The sequence below is a fragment of the Hyalella azteca genome, unplaced genomic scaffold (genome assembly GCF_000764305.2).
Source record: "Hyalella azteca isolate HAZT.00-mixed unplaced genomic scaffold, Hazt_2.0.2 contig7221, whole genome shotgun sequence".
NCBI lineage: Eukaryota > Metazoa > Arthropoda > Malacostraca > Amphipoda > Hyalellidae > Hyalella > Hyalella azteca.
The window spans coordinates 208838-231285 of record NW_025937349.1 but is presented as its reverse complement, the minus strand read 5'-3'; the positions used below and the strand labels follow the sequence as shown (position 1 = coordinate 231285).

Genomic DNA, 22448 nt, shown 5'->3' with positions numbered 1-22448 from the left:
GAATAATTCGCAGAAGTAAAGAAATTAATTTTGTTTTCGTCTTTTTAATAGATAGTTGTTTAGTTGTCATCAATCTGAGCGGGCCTCAGCGAAAACTGATTATTCGTTTCACTGCTATAGAAAAATTCTTAAATTGGCAAAAATTTTACATTGTTTGCATCCATGCTTTTTGAGAAGAATGTCGCATCCATGCTTTTGGAAAAATTGTGATTTTGTAACAATTATTTTAGAATTTTTAAACTAAAGCTAAGCCTGAACCAAGACTGTAAGTAAATTACAGGCTACTTTGAGCACTGTAAAAATCATTTAATTAATCTGAAGTGATATCCAAGAATATCATTCATCAATTTACGAGTTCATCGGCCTTTGTGAAAGCGGTGGATGGCATGAGGTGAAATCGAGCATTGTGGAGTAAAAGCCTCTCTTCTGCATTCCCGGTGCTTGTTTCAAATGACATAATTTGGAGAATAATCATGCAGTCTTACTATACCTCAAGTGGAGGGCATATTTAACTAAGTCAATTCGATAAATCTTCTAATCATCATCATCGATGATTGTGAACAGAAGAATGTACATTTATTTATCTTGATTTAAGTAAATACTGTTGAGGAAAACATTTTGCATCAAGTCATTGATGCAATATCAATAAATGCACAATAATTCCAGTATTATATTGCAGGCAAGCTTATCGCGATATTTTAAATAACAATTTTTTCTAATTTCGGAACTGATTGCCCGTAAAAATCTTATTTTAACCGTGAAGAGATAGATATCAACTATTCTGCGAAGAGATTACAAAATGCTTGGCATATTACGCTCAAAATACTATACAATCTTTTTACACTTATGCAAATTTTTTTATCTTACTTGTCTTGACAAAGAGAATTTGGTTTAAAAAGGTTTAATTTAAATTGGTAGATAAATCTTCCTTAACATTCACATTTATAGCCTCAAAAATTCATAGTATCTTTAAAGAAAACGTTTCGGAGTCCAGCTCCATCGTCAGTCCGAAAATTCTAGAACACAGATAAATCAGTAATTAGTACAGTCATGATTGCAACAAAAACCCTAAGCTGTAAAACCTATCTATTTACAATTTCCAGCGGGTAAGAGCTAAAAGCTAAATTCAAACTAGGCCTCTGTTTAAAAATATACAATGATTCTAAAATGCGCAAATCAGAAACACCGGAACTGGAAGCTAAAACTTTGAAGTCACTGTCAGACACTGGGACATCGCACTGCTCGGCGTGAGCCTGAATTTAGCTTTTAGCTCTTACCCGCTGGAAATTGTAAATAGATAGGTTTTACAGCTTAGGTTTTTTGTTGCAATCATGACTGTACTAATTACTGATTTATCTGTGTTTTTAGAATTTTCGAACTGACGATGGAGCTGGACTCCGAAACGTTTTCTTTAAAGATACTATGAATTTTTGTGGAGTTTTCTTTGCTTTTATGTTTTTAGTGAATTTGCGATTAAAGCAAACAAGTGACATTATTACTTATAGCCTCATTGTTGTACTTATCTCCATACCCACGTATTATGGGGCCTGTTTATACAGGTAAATTAATTCCCTTACATTTGTATATTGCAGCCCATAGAGCGACAGATCCAGTCAATGAATTATTACATTTAATTTAATTTAATCGTATTATCTTCTCGCACCATAGCTTGAAGCTGGCATGCGAGGCTGCGTTCTAGCAGCGTTCTGGCAAAACCAGTAATTCGCAATATTCCTTACCACTATCGATCTTTAATTTTTTGTTAAAATGTTGCTCATGAAAATTTAAGAGTTATGATTTCATCTACATTGTATTTACATTTGTACTTTCTAATCTAGACATCATATTGAAGTGGAATTTGGAGTATATTCAGATAAGTATTTTATCACAAATTTGAATAAAACGCGAATCAACCTCATAGTGTTTTATTCATTTTTCTTAAAATTATGTTACATGAATGGAATTTAGGTTGAAAGCCATGATAAAATTATTTCAGGTCACAATAAGTATAAATTTTAATTTTTTACTCGTGAAAGGTCATGACATCCCGATTTTCATTGCATCCGTTTTCTTGACGATCGATCGCACTCACGTAATAAAAAAAACTTAAATTTTATCAATGATGGTGTACGATACGATTTGAAACAGGTGAAAATAACCTTTATTTATAGTTTAGTTTCATTTTTTAAGGCATCGTTAGATTGGAAATAAGACATGGAATAAGTTGACCTAGATTGAGTGACGATATAAAATTATTATTTATTGTTGGCGGAGGTGGAAGGAGGGTCTGCGTCTGACACCGGCTGGTCTGCCACGTATTTTTAGACCTTCTATTTTGAACGAGACGAATATTTCTGCAGGGTTTTTTTCTGTAAGCCTCAGATCCAATATCCGCGCTCTGTGTTGCTGTGCGCATACGAGGACACACTCATGGAAATGTGTGTGATTTTGTCCAAATTGCGATGCATTTTGCGCCCTTGTGTGGGTCACCCTGACCCAGTTTGGACCGGCAAAAGGCGTGTCAGTGCTTCTTGCAGAGAGTGTGTCATCATTTCGATAATATAATCCATTCGTTTTTCGGATTGCATGAGAGAAACGAGCCCTAGTCTTAATATGCAAGTATTTTTTGTACGAAATTTTCATGCATGAATTGTACGTTTTCGTTGGGATTTATGTACGCTAAATGAAATATAAACGTAACTGGTATTACTAGTCAGTTTTTTCAATTGTAAAACTGAATAAAAATGATTTCATCGTTGGGCGACGAAACGAGTAGGAAAAGTGATATCTACTGACAACTCCGTCTCAAAAGAAGTTTTTTTAAGTTTTTACATCAATGCTAATCCATTACGAACTGAGAAATCCCTAAAATGTTCAAAATTTGAAACTTCAATAATGACAAACGTGCTCCTCTGCGGTTATTTCGCTGAATTTGAACTCAGCAGGTAAAGATTCTCATAAATTATTAGTCAAAACAGGATTTTATTTCATCCAACAGCAATTTATGTGTCTCTTCTGTTGCTGAGCTACTATATTTTAACTCAAATATAATGCTCACAAATTATCAGCCTAAAACGGATTTTGGTTAATCCAACAGCAAGTGTCTCTTCTGTTGTCAAGTTGCTACATTTTAACTCAAATATAATGGCCATATACTATTAGTCTATAACTGATTTTTAATTTAACCCAACAGCAAGTTAATTATGCGTCTCTTCTGTTGCTGAGCTGCTATATTTTAAGTCAAATATGATTCCATATATAATTATTCAATAACTGATTTTTATTTAATCCAACAGCAAGTGATGCGAAGCCTCGAACAAAAGAGGATTTCACAGACGCCCTCAAGAAGCTGGTGCGTGGTATGGACGACCTCAAGGCCATGATGGGGCTGTACGATGACCGAGACAGGATACGAAGAGCCACGTCGCTAAGAAGGTTGGTCTTGAACGTATCAAACCTGGGCCTATACTTTCAAAAAAAGTTAAGAGATCGTAAGTTCATCCGCCAATCATTGACGGCCTTTCAAGCAAAATCCACCAATCATAGACATGTAAATAGAGCGTAAGTACTTACGTCGCTAAGAAGGTACTTATTTCACACAAAACTTTGCGTGTTTAGGTACTGGAAATTTCCTACATTTCGAAAAAAACATCTATATTACTAGCATTTTTGTTTTCTGTTGATGGAGTTTTGCGTGTTGGTCTTGAACGTATCCAACCTGACAACTGACGTTTGATTTAACCTTGATTAAGCGTTTATACGTTGAATTGACGTCGATTGAACGTTGTTTCGTTTTTTATATATTCGTCGATAGAGAAGTATTTGTCTGCGACATTAGTTTAAATGTATTCATTTAATTGAAAAGATAGATAAGTTGAAGATAGATTTGAGATCAAGGTTCCATGTGTAATAGAGTAATTAAATTGACACTCAAACTCAATCAAAGAAAAAATAAGCCTTTTCTACATTTAATAAGCGTCGCATCGATGATTATCGTACACTTTGTAATTCAAAATTTTAGAGGTTACTATATATGCCTCATGGAGATTTATGAGTTGTGATCAATTAATTTACAACTGTATCATCGATCCTCGGCATGGTCTTGGACCAGAATCCATTTAGAGGTTATATAACTGCAAAATAAATGTGAATGTTCTAATCTTGCATGAAAATGCGGATGAATTGCGCTATATCTGTAACTCAAAACTTACCGGAATTCGTTCGCTGCAAAGATCCAACTGCATGGCAATGAATCGCTTCATGAATATAGTAACAAAAATCCTACGTTATTCACGAAATAAATAGAATTCGTTATTCTCGAATAAATAAACTCGATATAAGTCCTTGCTGCTTATTCCTTAATTCCATTAAAACTTAAAAGTCATGAATATTTGCTTCTGTGGTTTATGGATAAGTTATCAAGTTTAATATCGAGACGTGTTATTTTAAGAACAAATGCGTATTTTTGTCTTCCTCTTATTCCCGAAGCTCGAAGGGCGTTAGATTTATTTTTGTTGTTGCAGGGCGATATCCTTATTGGCAATATCTATTCAAGTTCTAGCAAAAACTGAAGTTCAAATATTAGGTCTGATTGATGCACTCAAGGTTCGTGTTGGAGTGAGGTTCGACATTCGTAACTTGCGTGGTTCGACATTCGTAGTTTCTTTCGTTTGAATTGTGGTTATGACTTATTAAACGTAATGACCTAAAGTGTAAAGAGTGTAAACTTATACGCCATTATTTCCGTGTGAAAATATCTCAGGGAATAAAAGTTACTTAATTTTAGTTGAACGGATTAATTGTAAATGCGGAGGTTAGATTATAAACTAGCTGAGCTCAGGAAAAAATTGTCAAAAATCGCGATTTTAAATAACCTAATTTTGGCAAACTGACTCTGAAGAATTTGGTTATAATTCAAGTCAAACCAGCGACGTCCAGAAGACTCACATTTATACACGTGAAAGGGAAAGGAATTTCTTGATGTTCATTTCCGGGGAAATTTTCGCAGGTCAACATAGGACATTGACACTGGAGAGACCGATTGCCAGTGTCAAACAGCGTAACTAAGGCCCCGTTGACACTGCTAAGCTTGAGAGAACAAAGCAGCGACATTAGAGTGATTGCCCAAATAGCGAAGCATTGTTAGCTCTTATGTGGGTCAGCCTGACCCAGTTTGGCCCGGTAAAAGAGTAAGAAGGAACAGTGCTACTCCGTCACTCTTAGAACAATATAAATATTAGAACAGTATAAATATATATGGATTATCGGTTATTTGCTTGACACAAGGTATTTCATTCTGCAACGAATAAGTGTTCAAATTTGATCATCATTTTTCGGAAATTTGGTTTGCTACGGAATCTGTTTAGCAAATTTTTTTTACACAGAATCACGACGGTTATCAACTTCCCGTTTCGATTTGGTGGACAATTGGCCACTTCCATGTGAAGAACCGTTTATTTTCGCTTTAATAAAACCATTGTAATATCATCAGAATATCATTCTCCGTTGTTTGTCATTTCCTCGTTACGAAAAAAGATTCTTTTGTTCAGGTTTTTCCACGTTTTTTTACCCATAGAACCTTTTTGTCTTCGAACTGTTCTTTTCATATACCGTTGTTTTCATTCCTTACTTCTTGGTGTTCTTACCCCTATTTCTTTCCTATATTTTCTATTTATTGATAGCTTAGTTTTACCCTCTTCTCTTCCTCCGTCCACAATGCCCTTCTCCAGTTTATTCAGTATTTTCAGTATTCCCGAAGTATCCTGAAACGAACGAGTTGCACTTCAATTAAACAAGGGACAGCCCGTAAATTCAATTACTTGCTTGCTAACAGCGTTTTGGCGCTCGGTTACCACTTTACTATCAGGCGATATCTGAGAAAAATTTCTTCCTCTCATGCGATATCTACTCAAAATTTTTTTACTTGCATGTGATATTTACGCAAAATTTCTTCACTTGCATGCGATATCTACGCAAATTTCTTCTTTAAAATGGAGTGGTCAATATTCACCACAAACTATATTAGTGAGATTAAGACAAGTATTCTGTTTGGTTGATATCAAAACAGTTTTTAGTTAATCAATTATTCAATTTTTTCAGCTTTTCTAGTTTTCATCGCTTGAATAATTGTTGCCCTAATTTGAATTTATAAGGTTACCGCATATTCCACATCAGTTAACATTGTTTATCTGTGTTGCGATCCTATCCTTTGGATAAATTATTGTCATAAAATCTTGTTTACTGGATTCAACTCATTCCTTATCAATAATTTTAAATTTTTACTACGACGGAAAAATTTATTACTTATATTTTCTCACTCCATGCAACAACCAATTTAACATAAGTTCTTATTTTGATCAATTGTTTACAAATGTCTTAGGCTTTTTTTGCCTGATCCATTTCCTCTTTCGAACAATCAATTTCGTATATAATTTTTATATCAGATAATTTATATTTACCTTACTCGTGATTTTCTATACTAGTAACCTGCGACCTCTTGCCTGCTTCTTAAGTTAAGTTGCATTTAAGTTGTATTTTTGTTTATATTCAGAGCGCTTTCGGTCGAAAGCGACGACGAAGGCAGCACCACCGGCTCGCTGAGGTCCAGGAGCGTCGGCAGAGGCGGTCTGCACAGACAACATTTGATGCCCAAGCAGCAGAAGACGAATCTCTACCGTAAAGCTCAGTCCCTTGACCACCAGATGTCGGAGGACAGGGTTAGTGACAATAGTGTAACAGAATACGGACGAACCTCTACCGTAAAACAGTCCCTTGACCAGCAGATGTCGGAGGACAGGGTTAGTGACAATAGTGTAACAAAATACGGATGAATCTCTACGATAAAACAGTCTTGTGACCACCAGATGTCGGAGGACAGGGTTAGTGAAAATAGTGTAACAGAATACGGACGAACCTCTATCGTAAAACACAGTCCTTTGACCACCAGATGTCGGAAGACAGGGTCAGTGAAAATAGTGTAACAAAACATCTCTGCCTCGCGACTGAAGAAGTGGTAAACAGTTGTTATTGAAATTAATGCTGGAGTCACATCCGTTAATATCCCTCAGCTTAATATAACCCAATTAGTTTAGAAATTATGAAATTGGTTGAATGTTAAAAGAGTCTTTGGTAAAAACAACAAGATGAGTTGATGGAGAATTTAGACTATAAAGATATAATTTATAATGGAAGAAAGTGAACCATTGAATACCTACGCAGTACATACCAACTTAAACAATGTTGCACAATTGGCTTTAACAGTGCGGTCACTGTATAAATTTGATTCCAACATGATAAGCACATGATTTTTTCCTAGATTAGTTGTCTAAAGTCAATGACGAGGTTGAAACTAACGTTAAAATACTATTCTCAATCAGGCACCGTTAATTTAATTAAATAGTTTTCAAGAATAATTTAGAAGTTGCCGTTGTTGATCAATTCACACAAAATTTCACTTCTGAGGTCGAATTAAACTTACGGATCTCAATAAAGTTGCTCGCTTTAAATACGCCTATTCATGTGCAAGTACAGGGTGTTTCAGAATTAAGTAACCCTTTTAATTTGTTAATAAATAAAAAACTAAGAACGTTATGAAGTTGAAACTTGTTTTATTTAAAAGAAGAACATTTTCATGGTAATATTGTATCATAGTTACGTCATTATCCTGTTATTTAAAAGATATTATATTTAAAAACTAGGATACAATATTACCATAAAAATGTTCTTCTTTTAAATAAAACAAGTTTCAACTTCATAACGTTCTTAGTTTTTTATTTATTAACAAATTAAAAGGGTTACTTAATTCTGAAACACCCTGTATAATTATCAATATTAATAGGAACAATTTGTAAATGAAAATTCATTTGAATGTGTGTAAAATTTGCGATTAGTGTTTTCAATATAATGACATAAATGCAACAAGGTTGCGCGAAATTATTAAGAAAACAATATCTGAAATGTTGCTCAGGTTTTAAATTTTTAATTGCTATTTCCACACAGAGTAAAATCTGGGTTTCAACCGACGCGGGCAGCACTTCCAGCATCGAATCTTCGATGACAGAAGAAATGCGAAAAGCCAAGTTCGACAGAGACTCTTCGCTGGACCGGTGAGCAAAACCGATATGCGAGATCCAGTGCAAAATATATATCTGAACAGGATGAAGTATGGTTACGGTAGAATTAAAACAATATTAACGACAGGATTTCTCTGGGGTGACACTAGTTCTGCTTTGCTTTGAATATTTATTAGGCCGAATGACAGTGAAAAAAACATCATTATTTAATGAATGCAAAAAATAAATGAAGAAATTTTTCGAAAATAACATTAGCAGAACATTTTAGGCCTGGAATATATTCCTTTTCTTCATTACTTCCGATCTCTTTAGTGTGAAAGTGCCGATAAGCAATATCAAAATTTGAACACTCGAGAAGCTCTTCCTGAAATAATGGACCTGACGTTGCAAGTACTGTCTTAGTGATTTTTCCACAATGTTTACAGGATCGCTATGATTTGCTTAGAAGGGATATAATGTATATAGAATTTTTATAATACAGGTATGTATGCAGTCACTGAATAAGTGCAGTGTTTATATCCTACTGAATTTTTCAAATATACGACTAGGATAAATCACCGTAAAAGCCGTGATTCGTTAGGGTTGTGACATCAATGACCTAATCAAAGCCGGAGTGCAGAAAGCAGCAATGACTGCGGCTTGGCTATTTTTTACCTGTCATAAAGTGGACATTTCGGCGTCATCTCGGCGCATTCCAGCTCTCGTCCTATAGCTTGTTACTCATGTTTGGCATCAGAAATGTTTATTCTAGGCTATAAATTTTAATTGGTACGCATCGGTAACCAATCAACTCGTGCCACTTTGTGAGGAGTAAACATTTTTGTGAGGAGCAAAAAAATTTTTTGAGCGAAAATTTTTGTGAGGAGTAAAAATTTTTGTACGGATAAAAAATTTTTCTGAGGGGTAAAAATTTTTGTAAGATATAAAAATTCACAGCCACAATGCGCACCTGTGAAATAACGGTTCAAGAAGAAGATTTTTGCAGTTCTATTAAGTAAAATAAAAATTTATGGAGCTACATGTACGAATGCGGCAATAAGTTTCACTAAATAATCAGTAAGTACGCATTTATAAAATGAAGCGCGCTTGAGTTGAGTTATTCTTTCATGCGTTATTCATCGATAATGGGAAAGAATATTAAAATTATTCTTTTCAAGTTACGGATAAATATTTCCCAAGTCATGGATTTCATTTCGTGCTGAATAGAGAACTAAGTCTAACGTAAAATTCACCTTGATGAATTTGTTGACTGAAAACTGATCTTTCCTGAGATCATGAAAAACTTATTTATGATTTTCCGGATTTTTTTATTTCCTTGAACCAAAAAGTGTCATTAACATCATGATTGTTTTCTACAATCAATATCACGTCTATTTATTTCGAGGTTCATCGTCAACGTTAATAAAATGCATGGATATTTTATAATTATAAGTTTTTTGTAACTTTAGATATATAATTGATAGATTAAAATCAAAACAGTGATTTTTTAATTTTACAACGGTTGATGGTCATGCTTATATGAATTCCAAATTTCAGAAAACTTTGGTTATTAATTATTGGTTATTGGTTGGTTATTAATTTCTGACAGATGAGATATAAATGAATGAAATTATTCATCAGATAACTTAATAATAATGCGTGAATAAATTGTTCATCAAGTTTCTATTTCTCTAACCGCTCTTTTTACTTATACTGAAACTATATTTTCCCGAATAATGCTCAAATTTTCAAACCGAAGACGGAAACAGATTTGTTTAAGACAGCTAATTATTTCCCCATTTAAGGTTAGCACTGAAATTCATCTTCAATGGAAATAAAGAAATTGAATAAATTGCTTCACTGTCAGACTAACACGCGCTAGAATTTTCTGAGATCAACGTATCATATGTCGATAATTGTGTTCAATGTCCCAAAATTCAGCATTCCTAAGACTCTTACCTCATTTTGAATAACTAAAAATAATAGCTTCTACACATTTAAGGACGAAACAATGTATTTTATTATGATTTTTCTATATAGAAGAAAAATCTCATCTTTTTTATTCCACTTGTTGGAGGTAATCCCAACATTTTCTCTCCAGCAAAAATCGGGCTTATTAGACAATGAAGTTTCTTTTAATCACAGCTCGAAAAAATGACAGAAATTCCTTTTTTTTGCAGAATATCCACAGGATCTCAAACAAGTGAGATTGAAGGAGAGAAAAAACCAAAAGGCATCAAAGGCCTCTTCTCCAAACTCAGCAAAGCTCGCTCCATTGAAGATTCTGCTACGGGCGACTCAATCGTCGACGTTGGAGTCAAGGTTGGTGTCACTTTAGGGTCAAGGAGATACACTACTTATATAACGTCACGTAAAATTGACAGTATTGTATAAACGTCGAAGTCAAGGTTTGAAGCATTTTAAGGTGCCACTTACGCTTTGTTAATAACATCACTTAGAATTTTGGTATAGTCGACGTTGGAGTCAAGGTCAGTGTCACTTTACGGTCAAGAAGCTACTCTACGTTCATAACGTCACGTGAAATTAATAGTATAGCATAGAAGTCTAAGTCAAGGTTTGAATCATTTTAAGGTGCCACTTACGCTACGTTAATAACATCACTTAGAATTAATGGTATAGCTAGTAGACGTTGGAGTAAAGGTTTGTGTCACTTTAGGGTCAAGGAGCTACACTACGTCTATAACGTTACGTGAAATTAATAGTGTTGTAGATGTCTTAGTCAAGGTTTGAATAATTTTAGGATAATAAAGTTACACTACGTTAATAACGTCACTTAGAATTATTGGCATAGTAGACGTTGGAGTCAAGGTTTATCAGTTTAGAGTCAAGGAGCTACACTACGTTAGTAACGTCATGGTAAATGCATTGAGTGGCTTAAAATTACTATACTTCTGTTACGTGAGTATAAAGGCAATTTTTAATATAATCATGTAAGGTAATGTAAGATAATAAAGGTAGTTTTTAATATAATCATGTAAGATTTCTCTGTTTTCAACTATAGCAAGACAATATTTTTGCTTTAGTTAGGTATGGCTATCATTGTTGCTATATTAATTATATATACTAATATTACAATTGTTATATATATTATTAATAAAATTATTATTTTTTAATCATGTAAAGTTGCATCCTGACAATGTCAATATTACCTGCTCTCGCACATCTGCGTGTGAATCAATAATCATACCAAGTCATAAAGTCATAAAGCATTGTAATTACCTACCTAATGCTTTATCTAATGCTATCTATCTAATACTTTATGACTTCCAAGTCATAAAGCATTGTAATTATTTACCTAATGCTTTATCTAATGCTATCTATCTAATGCTTTATGACTTCCAAGTCATAAGGCATTGTAATTATTTACCTAATGCTTTATCTAATGCTATCTATCTAATGCTTTATGACTTCCAAGTCATAATCAAGTCATAAAGCATTGTAATTACCTACCTAATGCTTTATCCAATGCTATCTATCTAATGCTTTATGACTTCCAAGTCATAAAGCATTGTAATTATCACGTCAAAGTTTAGGTTCAAACTTTCTTCGCGTTGTCACGGAAGCGCTCACGTTGTTAACGACTCTTAATTAATCTGTGAATTTTTATTTTCACGTTTGCCTTTTTTCTTGGACGAATAATCCTCCAATATCATGGTAAATTATATCATTTGCTGGGGGAAATTTTTCTTAAAGATAACAGCCATAGGCTCAACACAGCGCTGCAAATTTTGATCTAAGAGTTAAACTTCAACATTTCGAATCTTGTATATTCCAGTCACTATTAAATTAAAATGTATTTACTTACATATTTTTCCGAAAGGTTATGACGTCCGCACATTCAATTTCCCGTTCTATAATGTCCGCAGCTCAATGTTCTCATGTAATACATTTTTCGACACGTATTTGTTCTCATGTAATACTTATTTCTACACGTATTTGTTCTCATGTAATACTTATTTCGACACGTATTTGTTCTCATGTAATACTTATTTTGGCATGAATTAAACCTCTAAAAAACCCAATGCAGGCTGCGATGCTGTCGGGAGTCGGAAGCTCCGGTAAAGATATTCCATCAGACGTGGAAAAAGATTCAATGACGTCTAAAATCAAGACGTTATTTAAAGGGAAAGCGCCGCCCTCCAGATCTCAAAGGTGAGCTCAAGCGATTCTCGGGAATAAAATGAAATCGATCGTGCATCGGTAAAATATTAAAGATATATAAAAAGTTTTCCTCAGAAGGTAGCAATTTCAAGGTTGTTTTTTCAGGGATTTGTACAAATATTTTAAATAATTTTTTTTTTCAGGGATTTGTACAAATAGTTTTCTCCAGGATATGAATAATCTTTCCCTCTTATACGTGAATAAGGAAATTTTCCATGCCTGCAATTTTGTACTCAACGTGACAACCTAAATATTTACAACATTCTTAGTATTCCACGTCCAATTTATAATTGTCATACTGGTCTAAATTTTGAATTTAAGTGAGTATGATGAAACGTAGCTTCAATATGAACGGTGATTGATCGAGAGCACTCAAAGTGCAGCTTTAAATAAATGCAACAATTTTCCGATTCATTGCAACATTTTTTCCGCTAAATTCTTTTAAATTTTCTAATATGACTTCAAGAGACTAGAAAGTCGGCATGAAGCTGTCTCTAATCTCAATTTTTATAATGTGTGCATTTTTTGCAATAATGTTATTGAACTCGTATTTTCGGCTGCCCTGTGAAACAAGTCACTCTTGATAACGCTGTAAAAACTATCATAAACTGTTTAATTTCGTAATAATTTACTTGTAAATACTTTTGCCAATCGCGGATGATCTTTTTTATGTAGCATTTCTTATATTTTATATCATTATATTTCATATTGTAAAAAAAAAGAAAAAAATTACAATGAAATCAAATAATTAAGTGAAGACTAATTCGCAAGTGTCACGCGTTGTTACATAATAAGTGAAAAGAGCATTTAAAATATTTTCAGTGAAAATTTTCTTTTTGAAAACTCTGGAAGAATTTCAAAATAGAGACTCTTTCGCCATTCAAAGACTAAACAGAACATTTTTAAAAAACAATAAAATATGATTTCGATTATTTATATCATTGAAATCGTATTTTAATAAATTAAATAAATTCATTAACCACTGAATAGCTCATTAAATTTTCATTTATAAAATGCATCGCGAAGATGAATAAAAATTTCGAATGTCATTCGGTCTATGAAGGCTGATTCATAATGAATCATTTTTGAGTAATAATAAAACTCGTAAATCTCCCATTGTTATCGAAATAATATCGTTAAATTCATTAGTTCTCAATAAAAGTAAATTAATTCCCTTCTTATTTGTGTATCGTATCATTATCACAAAAAAATTATTCGTGATATTCTGCTAACTTCCTATCAGGAAAGTAAAACATTATAATTTTAATCAAGTACCAAAAATGAGCTTTGGAGTTCGACCTTCCATAGTTCCTCAATTACATCGTAAAAGTGTATTTATTGTAAAATATTTAGCTTAGATGGCTCGTTAATTTTTGTTCTGTCTTCGCATTTAACTCAATTGGCTTCAAGCTTCACTAAGGCTTTAAATGAATTATTTATTCCTCCTTATTTGCAGCACCGAACGAGATAACTCGAACGTGAAGAAAACTAAATCTATTTTCGAAGCCGACGCTGCATCGATCGCATCGGTGAGTTCTACTTTACTTGCGCTCTCGAGTACAACTTAAAGCAGAAATATTACAATGCCTGTCTTTATAAAGCCAGCAAGGGGCCCGAATAAAATCAATTGTTAGGATCAATGAAATCAATTCAATGAATGAAATAAAATTGTATGAAGTAAATTTTATTGTATTGAATGTATTGTATGAAGTAAAATTGTTAGGATCAAATTGGATTGTTTATCGACAACGAATAGAAAATAGTGGGATATCTAAGATCTTTAAAGTTGCTATCGTTGGGACGTAGCATTTAACACGTTGACTACGTATTGGTACACATGCGTACCACGAAATGTATTTCTCCAGGACGTAGTGGTACATAATTCAGGTTGCCTAAAATCGGCCAAATCCGAGAACAAAAAAGGCCAAAAAATGCATCGATCGCATCGGTGAGTTCTACTTTACTTGCACTCTCGAGTACAACTTAAAGCGGAAATATTACAATGCCTGTCTTTATAAAGCCAGCAAGAGGCCCGAATGAAACAAATTTTTCGGATCAAAATGGATTGTTCATCGACAACGAATAGAAAAAAAATTTTTAAATCATCATTTCTGATGATCAAATCTTGAATTGTTAGGCAGCATAAGCATGCATGCCAAATTTAAAGTTTCTAAGATGTTCAGAAGAGCTCTAAATTAAGGTCTGAATTTTTGATGACAGACAGACACGAAACGAAGTCAAGAAAACCGTGGTAATAGTGGGCTCTCTAAGATTTTCAAAGCCGCATTTCAAATATTACTACGTGGCATTTAAAAATTTTTTTAAAAAGGCTTTCATGTATATGGAATTGTCTAAAGCTATTGATATTCACCTAGTAAAGATGTATTCAGGTATAACTAAAATTTCAGGAAATTGAATGAAGATGATGTAGAAATGAATGGCGATGAAAATGTTGAAATGAATAAATAATATTATCTCCGTTTTGACATGGTAATGATTTGATCGTTTTCTCTTACAAAATAATTAGCTTATTTCTATTTTCCCAACAGCCAACGCTTCACCCAATTATCAAAACTAGGTAACGGGTGTGAAGCAATTTTTTAGTATTGTTTCCGTACGCTCATTAGCTTAGCATCCGATAGTCTTTGTCGATCAGGTAGTGTCCGGAAGCTTCCTAGTTATCATACCGACGGTTCATTAGTGTTTGGAAGTTTTTAATTATTTATTCAACTGATCGTTAGTGTTTTGATGCTTCTCATTAGCTTTCCGACTGTTCATTGTTCAGAGGTTAGCGTTCGGAAGCTTCATAATATTCTTTCTGTAGGCTCCATAGCTTAAGGCCTAGCGGCTTTCTTTTTTTAATTAAAACGGGTTATATTAAAATATTCAATAACCTTATAGCTGAGTTTGGTGTTTGTAGTGATAATAATTGTTTTTGATCGATGCAGTTAAAAATAAATATTAGCTTGCATAAGTGGTCTTGATTCCATATAGCATAATTTTTCCTAATTAAGTTCTAATCAATAATGATGGACCAATAAAAAACCACCGCTAATGAGGCAGAAAGCGGGGCAAACGGTGTCGGGTTCGGCGAGTCCATCTCCGTCTCATTAGAACCCTGATGCTCTAATTCGGCCAATTCGATTAATGACTCATTGTGTTCATTACCTTAACAGGTAGCTTGGACCTTTCCCTTCTGTATTCTTTATTGTTAGCTGCACACATTCCTTCACCCATTTCGAATTTAATTGAAAGCTAAAAGCTCTTGTTCGGATTTCATTGAAAACAGCACAGCCGATCGCTCGCTTGATGTGATAGTAAAAGTGCAGGTTTCCTTCCTTATTTATCTAGACAAATAACTGCAAATGAAACTTTTGATATTAACGCTGAATAACTGTACCTTAAAGTGGTGTTTTAACACACGCTTGAACTCCTCATGTTCTCCTAAATAACGTTTTTCAGACACGTAGTTAGCAAAACTATATCCTAGAGAACATAATTGGATGCAGAGACATCATTTTCAGAGTGAGCATAAATATTAACCGTTCTAAAATACTAAATTATATCTTCGATTTATATTCGATTCGACAAATACGATATAATAACAGACCAAAACTAATCAACCCTTCATATATACTGCTTTACTGTTGATGACAGAGTTGAGTCCACAGTAGTAGCCAGTAAAGCCGACCAACAGGCCATGGGCCTATGTCTTCAACGCCGACACTTCTATTCAATTCTATTCATAATATTACATAGAAATTCGAACACGGACCAATTGATCCGGTGACAGAGGTTACTCAATCGTCCTGTACCAATTCTGTCGTAGTCGCAGAAGACAAGCGCGTGAACTCCGATTTTCATTGAAATATTTTCTTTTTCTAAAACATTTTAGTGTTTTATCGCGATTTTGAACAACCTGTTTGACGCTGATAAAATGATTGTTATTTTTTCGTGAACAGAACCAATTCCTGAACACTGCCACAATATTTTTTAACGTTCAGCGAAAACCATTAAAAACACTGGTAGATTATTTATGGTGTTTGCATCCTTCCATAAACACTTATAATATTATAGTTTGCCAGCACAGAACACATCATAGAACATAAATATATTTTTCGTGTTTGCCCACACAAAACACCTCCCTGAACACTACTATAATTTCATGTTTTTTCATACAGAACAATTTCGTGAACACTTATATAATATTTGTGTTTGCCCATAAAAAACACCTCCCTGAACACTAATATATTATTCGTTTTGCCCACACAGAACACCTCCCTGAACACTAATATATTATGTTTGCCCACACAGAACACCTCCCTGAACACTAATATAAGATTCTTGTTTGCCCACACAGAACACCTCCCTGAACACTAATATAAGATTCGTGTTTGCCCACACAAAACACCTCCCTGAACACTAATATATTATTCGTGTTTACCCACACAGAACACCTCCCTGAACACTAATATATTATTCCTGTTTGTCCACACAGAACACTTCCCTGAAAACTAATATATTTATGTTTGCCCTCACAGAACACCTCCCTGAACACTAATATATTATGTTTGCCCACACAGAACACCTCCCTGAACAGTGCAGCGAATGTTCCCCCCGTGCTGCGGCGTCTCCAGGGCCGCAGTAGCGCGTTCGGTCCCACAATAGCCAACAAGCCAGCCTCCCTCCAGCGACAGTCTTCCCACGAAACCAGAGTCTAAAATTTGTATATTTATTATTATATTAATTGTGATGAGTATTGATTGATATTGTATTGATGCTCATATTAGCGTTTACTATCAAAGATATTAAATGGTTGAGCAATCCGATCACCGTTTATGAAGATCTTCGCAAGACCATAGCGGGAAAAATATTTAGTTGAATATTATTTCAATGCTAATAAATTGATTGGAATTTCTGAAAGTACGCGTTGGATTCTGAAAAAAATCTTAGACATTTTCTGGTATTATATCATTCACTCTTGACTTTTCCGTGGTTGCTTGCTTGTAATAAGTATTAATGCTAGTACAGATTTTTTATCCACTTTATACAAATGAAACTATAAAATGAAGTAAATGAAAGATAGACCATATCGCAGATTTTAAAAAAGTCCCAATTTTGAAAGTCTTGCATTTAATGGCCATAACTTTTTAATTAACACATCCGTTAAAAATCTTATTCACGGATCTGTATTCTTGAGCTCTCTTCAACTCTAAATTAATTTTCTGTTTAATTTTTAACGCCCGGCGTTTGATTGAACATGACTTTTCATTTGAAATTTAATTTTAACGGCTCCAAAACTAAAATTATTACTTCGCAGTTGCGGAAAGAAACTAATATTAAAAAAACTCAAGTACGCATGTAAAAAGCAGAGCATTTTTCTGGGGCCTTACCCTTATTGCTAATAATAAGAGTTAGATCGTCGTATCATTGTATAATATTTTTACTATTTTCCATGGGAGCTTGTATATTGGTTATTTCAACTTTATTGCTTAGGATTATTATTAAAAATATTGCAAATATTGTCTGGAATTATCAACGTCCCTATTCCAAATTTCGCCAGATGGTAATTATGCAAGTTCGTATACCTATTTTGGAGATATTAATAAATTTTCACTAATATTGTCGGAAATAATTTATGTAACTCTCTTCAAAATTGTTTGAAAATATTGTAAATAGTCAGGTGGCGCTTGGTGAAGCCTGCTGACTGTAATAATAGAACTCCCATAATAATTGATTGGATGTGTCAAGATTACTCTCAATGATTATTTTCTCTAGGTATTGACATAACTTTCTCAAATTTTACCTTGAAGTATTAATTTGACTCTCTAAATATTGTATAGAAGTATTATTAAAACTCACGGAATTATTAATTGGAAGTATCAACGATAGTTAGAATATACATAGAATATTGGCTTAAGGATATGGTATAACTATCTCAAATATTATTTAGATAGATCATTTGAACTTTTCAAACTAAGTATTGATCGAACCTCCGGCAAATATTGGACAGTAGTATTAATTTAATCCTCAAAAATATTGTTTTGACATGACTATGTACCCCACGCAAATGTTATATTGACCTGTCTATGTAACCCGAAAAAATTGCATCATATAACATGAAAATATTAATATAACCATCACAAGTATTGCTAAGAAGTATCTTTCTAAATACTGCAGAATACTTCGAGATACTATCACGGGCCTAAGAGTGTCATGCAATTCCCGAGCTCAGGCACTCAATTTGAGGAGCTTAAATTGTAAATAAGAAGCTTCAAGCTTGTAAAATGCTTATGGTCTGTCATCGTACGGGCGAATATTGAGCAGGATTACATATAATGGTCTACGAGAATATTGTTCTCAGTTATAAACACGTATTCCTGGAGTGCTTGGACTCGTGGAAGTTTCTCGCTGCTATCATTTGGTAGCCGGATCCCTGTAATTTGTTTCAGTGAAAGTTTCAAGTTCCCGGCGAATGTAAAATATTCTAACTGCTTTAACTTGAGCTGTAATATTAATGGCATTACTCCGATTCTATCGATATTTATATAATGATGCATTTGTAAATTCTCAATGCTTTCCGCCATTTTTTTTGTTCGGTTCTGTGGAAACACTGTAAAAATTTATCAATGTTTTGTTATAATTGTCGCAGGGGATATTGTTTTCAATTATATTTATAAGTCTTGGCCATACTCCTGAGGCACATCAGAATAACCAACGTATTTGAGGTAAAATTTGCCATATTTATATATTATTTTTTAAATATTCGTGATTATTTGTAGCCTTTATATAGTTTATTCTCGTTTAACACCTTCAATCACCTTTTTTCATGCAGAGCGCTGCAAATTTAGTTGTATTATTTATTATTATAAAGGCTAATAGACCACAACAAATCAACTCGTATATATGCTCTCCAATTTTCCTGTGGAAATTCTGACCGTAACTATCAGCATGCCGGAATTAAATAGCAGAACTGCTTACTTTCCCTATTTTTTATACCTTAACAATAAAAAATAATTAGCAACCAGTGTACAATTTAAAAAATCCCGAAAAATATTTCGATTTTCAGATCTTTCTCATTCTAGAGACGCTGATTCCTAGCATGAAATCTATCTTTATTAATAGCAGTTCTCCCTTAAAGCCACGTTTTCAACTCCAGTATATATCGCATCAGTTCGTGCTCTTTCATTTTGGTATAGTTGGGCAGACGCTTTAATGCAATCAAAAATGTATTTTTATTTTAAAAAGTGGAGGTATTTTAATTTGTCCATCTTGTGTTGTCCTATGGTGTGAGCATAAGTTACTCATTGCTGCAATTCTTTAACAATAGTGCAAACGTGAAGGAGCTCAAGTTATTTGTATATGAAATATTTGATTTTGTCCTGATTTTTTTCCAGTTTTCGTTTCATTATATCGTATGTCTGAAAAAAAGCTCAAGCATGCGCATCTTCCTTACACGCACGATATTCATCTCTAATTAATTTTAGAACTTGATATTTTGTGGGCATTTATTTCGTTGATATCAGATTTTTCAGTTTAATATTCGATTTCGTCATGCCGCATGGCATCAATTTTCCACCGTAATATGCGCATCACTTATAAAAAATTTATCAACCTGCATATTTCTAGTGAAAAGGCAGATTTTCTTATAAATTATATTACCGAGACTCTTTCGTTGCGTAAGATTTTCCCTGTTTGATTTTCGTATCCGATACTCTATTGCGTTTCTAGCAAATTGAAACAATACTGTGACATGTACTACAAAATTTGATTTTAATTCAGTTAAGTTCTGCTTATTATTTGAGTTGTTGTTTTGCATATACCGAAGAGATTTATTTCTGTTGACTATTAGATTTTTTCTATCGTTCAATTGGTCATAATGTGAAGAGTTATGTATCTGATAGCATCTATAAACATTTTTATGTACATAGTTTCTACCAAGTGTCCATGGAATTTTTATTATACATTTCACAATATTCTTTGCTCGAAATGTGACTATATATAAACGACAACTTTCCAATCTGGTTTTTTTTATCACTTAATCATTCATGGCGAACAATTACAATCAACAACTAATATATTTTCACTTTTTTCTTCGTACAAAGTAACGCCAACCCTCATAGATAATCATCCTAGTTTGCAATAGGGATTTTTCACCCCAGCACCCCGACCTAAAGTCATTAAATGCTAGTCTAACATTAAAGAAATTAAAGAATTCTTTCCACTCTGATGTGGCTGTGCACTGTCACCCACATGCATTACAAGGGGTTTAATCAGACATGCTTGTAAGAAATGTTTTGCAATTGCTTTATTAATGACCTCTTTATCATCATTGTCTGTAATATCAAATGAAAAAAAAAAACTTGAGACTAACCGACGAATTAATGGAGGCCGCGGATGAAACTCCCATTATTCGTTTCTGGAATTTTCCAGACGTTTCTGAATTAAGGCAAATTTTGGCCATGAGCCAATTTGAGGCCGGCTGAAGGAAGCGTAGGCGGCCTGATCTCATGGCCTTATTTATAGCCTGCATCGCTAATGAGCGACATTCAGGAATCTCGATGCAAGCACGAGCATAAATTTTCCACGGCCTAAAAATATCATGACAATCCTAGCAATTTCATTGATAAACCGGTAAATGCCGGATTATGGAGGCAAATTTAGGCCGTTAAATCGCTGCCTCGTTTACTCCTATTATCTGGAAAACGGTAAGTGGGTGAGCTGAAAATTGAAATTTGATAGCCATCCTAAATCATGTTTTACAGATCATTTGTTACCGTCAGATGGACCAAGTTTATTACCTTAGAAGGAATCTTTAATATGCTACAATTTTGTTTATATGAATTATTATAGTGCCTTTTAATAGTAGTTATTTAACGCTATCATTTAACGCAAAAATTTCATTTCATTTCAAAATTTTCAGTTTCACCCAACGTGTTCAGGACATATATTGACCATGATTTGAAAATCACGTTATTAATTGTTCTTAATCATATCATTTATTATTTATTGTAATCATTATTCATTGTTCCAATCAGATCCTGTTATTACGAATCGCGTTGTATTCTAAATATTCAAAATTAACGGTCCTTAAACAGTTTCATCGTTATTCCATCTTATTCTCAATTCGTGATCAGTTAACTCTACACATCACTTTCTATTTACCCATCGCTCCTTTATGTAAGATATCAAATTGCACTCGTGTATCTAAACGTACATGATATTTGAAACGAAAAATCAATGCTGTGTAGTGCCACTGCGATTTTTTACGAATATAAACTTATGATTGGCAGAAATTGGGATTTACCATCAGAGGTGGGGAATATTTCTCTGAATAAGTTTTCTTTCATGCATTAGCACACGTACAATTCAAAGTACACTTGAATTATTTGCATCATCACCCCAATAATTGTTGAGGAATAATTCGGACGCAGACTAAATACAATGCAAAGATAATAAAAAATAAATGAATTCGGTTTCCAAAATAATGAACTCCGATCCATAACGATTCAATTTCGATTGGAATTTACTGAAATTTCGATCAAACTTTGAGCATAATTCACTGTGATAGTCTACATAATATTTAATATTTTTACCGACCGAATGAAAATTCGTTTCATATTTGTAATGCTATTCTTCCCTAAATTGCAAATAACTGTGACGGCACAAAGGGACCATCTAGTCAGACTCCTGACTTTTCGAGGCATTTCTCAACACGCGCAAAACGGTTTTCTTGGAAATATGGAGAACATAGTCCTAAGTTCGACTAATATTTCTGCAAAACTCACATTTTATTAGTTGTATTAATGTTGTAGTTATTAGTTGTATTAGTTATTAGTATTAACTGCAAAACTCGCATTTAGTTTATTAATGGAGTTTCAATAGCTTTCCGAGTGCGACAAGCTATATACTCTTCTTAAAGTACATATTTTCCCGTTTCAGATTAACTTTAGTAAGGATTCGCTTTTTAAATACTAATTTTATTTAATAACTATAACTTTTTTATTGTGTCTCAGTCACTCCAATATATTATTAGAAACCCAGTTTTAGTAGAGATCGAATGGACGGAACTTAGACCCTAGGTTTGCTTGTCTACTGTGAATGAAATGTTAAATTATAAAATGATACATAATTTCGAACCAATTTTGCCGATGTGTCTCTTATTTCCTTGAATATAATCGAAAATTTATCTGAAGTTGCAGTATTATCATTATG

At 33.6% G+C, this 22448-nt stretch overlaps 1 protein-coding gene across 1 annotated transcript in view; it reads left to right on the top strand.

Moving 5' to 3' along the window:
• Nucleotides 1-20253, top strand: part of LOC108676884 (nucleoprotein TPR) — a gene marked incomplete at its 5' end in the record, with an annotated part of 49680 nt that extends 29427 nt beyond the window's left edge. Inside the window, 7 exons of the mRNA XM_047881165.1 lie at nt 3297-3435; nt 6551-6716; nt 7999-8105; nt 10232-10373; nt 12100-12224; nt 13690-13762; nt 16817-20253. Coding sequence (XP_047737121.1) covers nt 3297-3435; nt 6551-6716; nt 7999-8105; nt 10232-10373; nt 12100-12224; nt 13690-13762; nt 16817-16954 — 890 coding nt within the window. The remainder of the gene's footprint in view (nt 1-3296; nt 3436-6550; nt 6717-7998; nt 8106-10231; nt 10374-12099; nt 12225-13689; nt 13763-16816) is intronic.
• Between the last annotated feature and the right edge of the window lie 2195 nt (nt 20254-22448).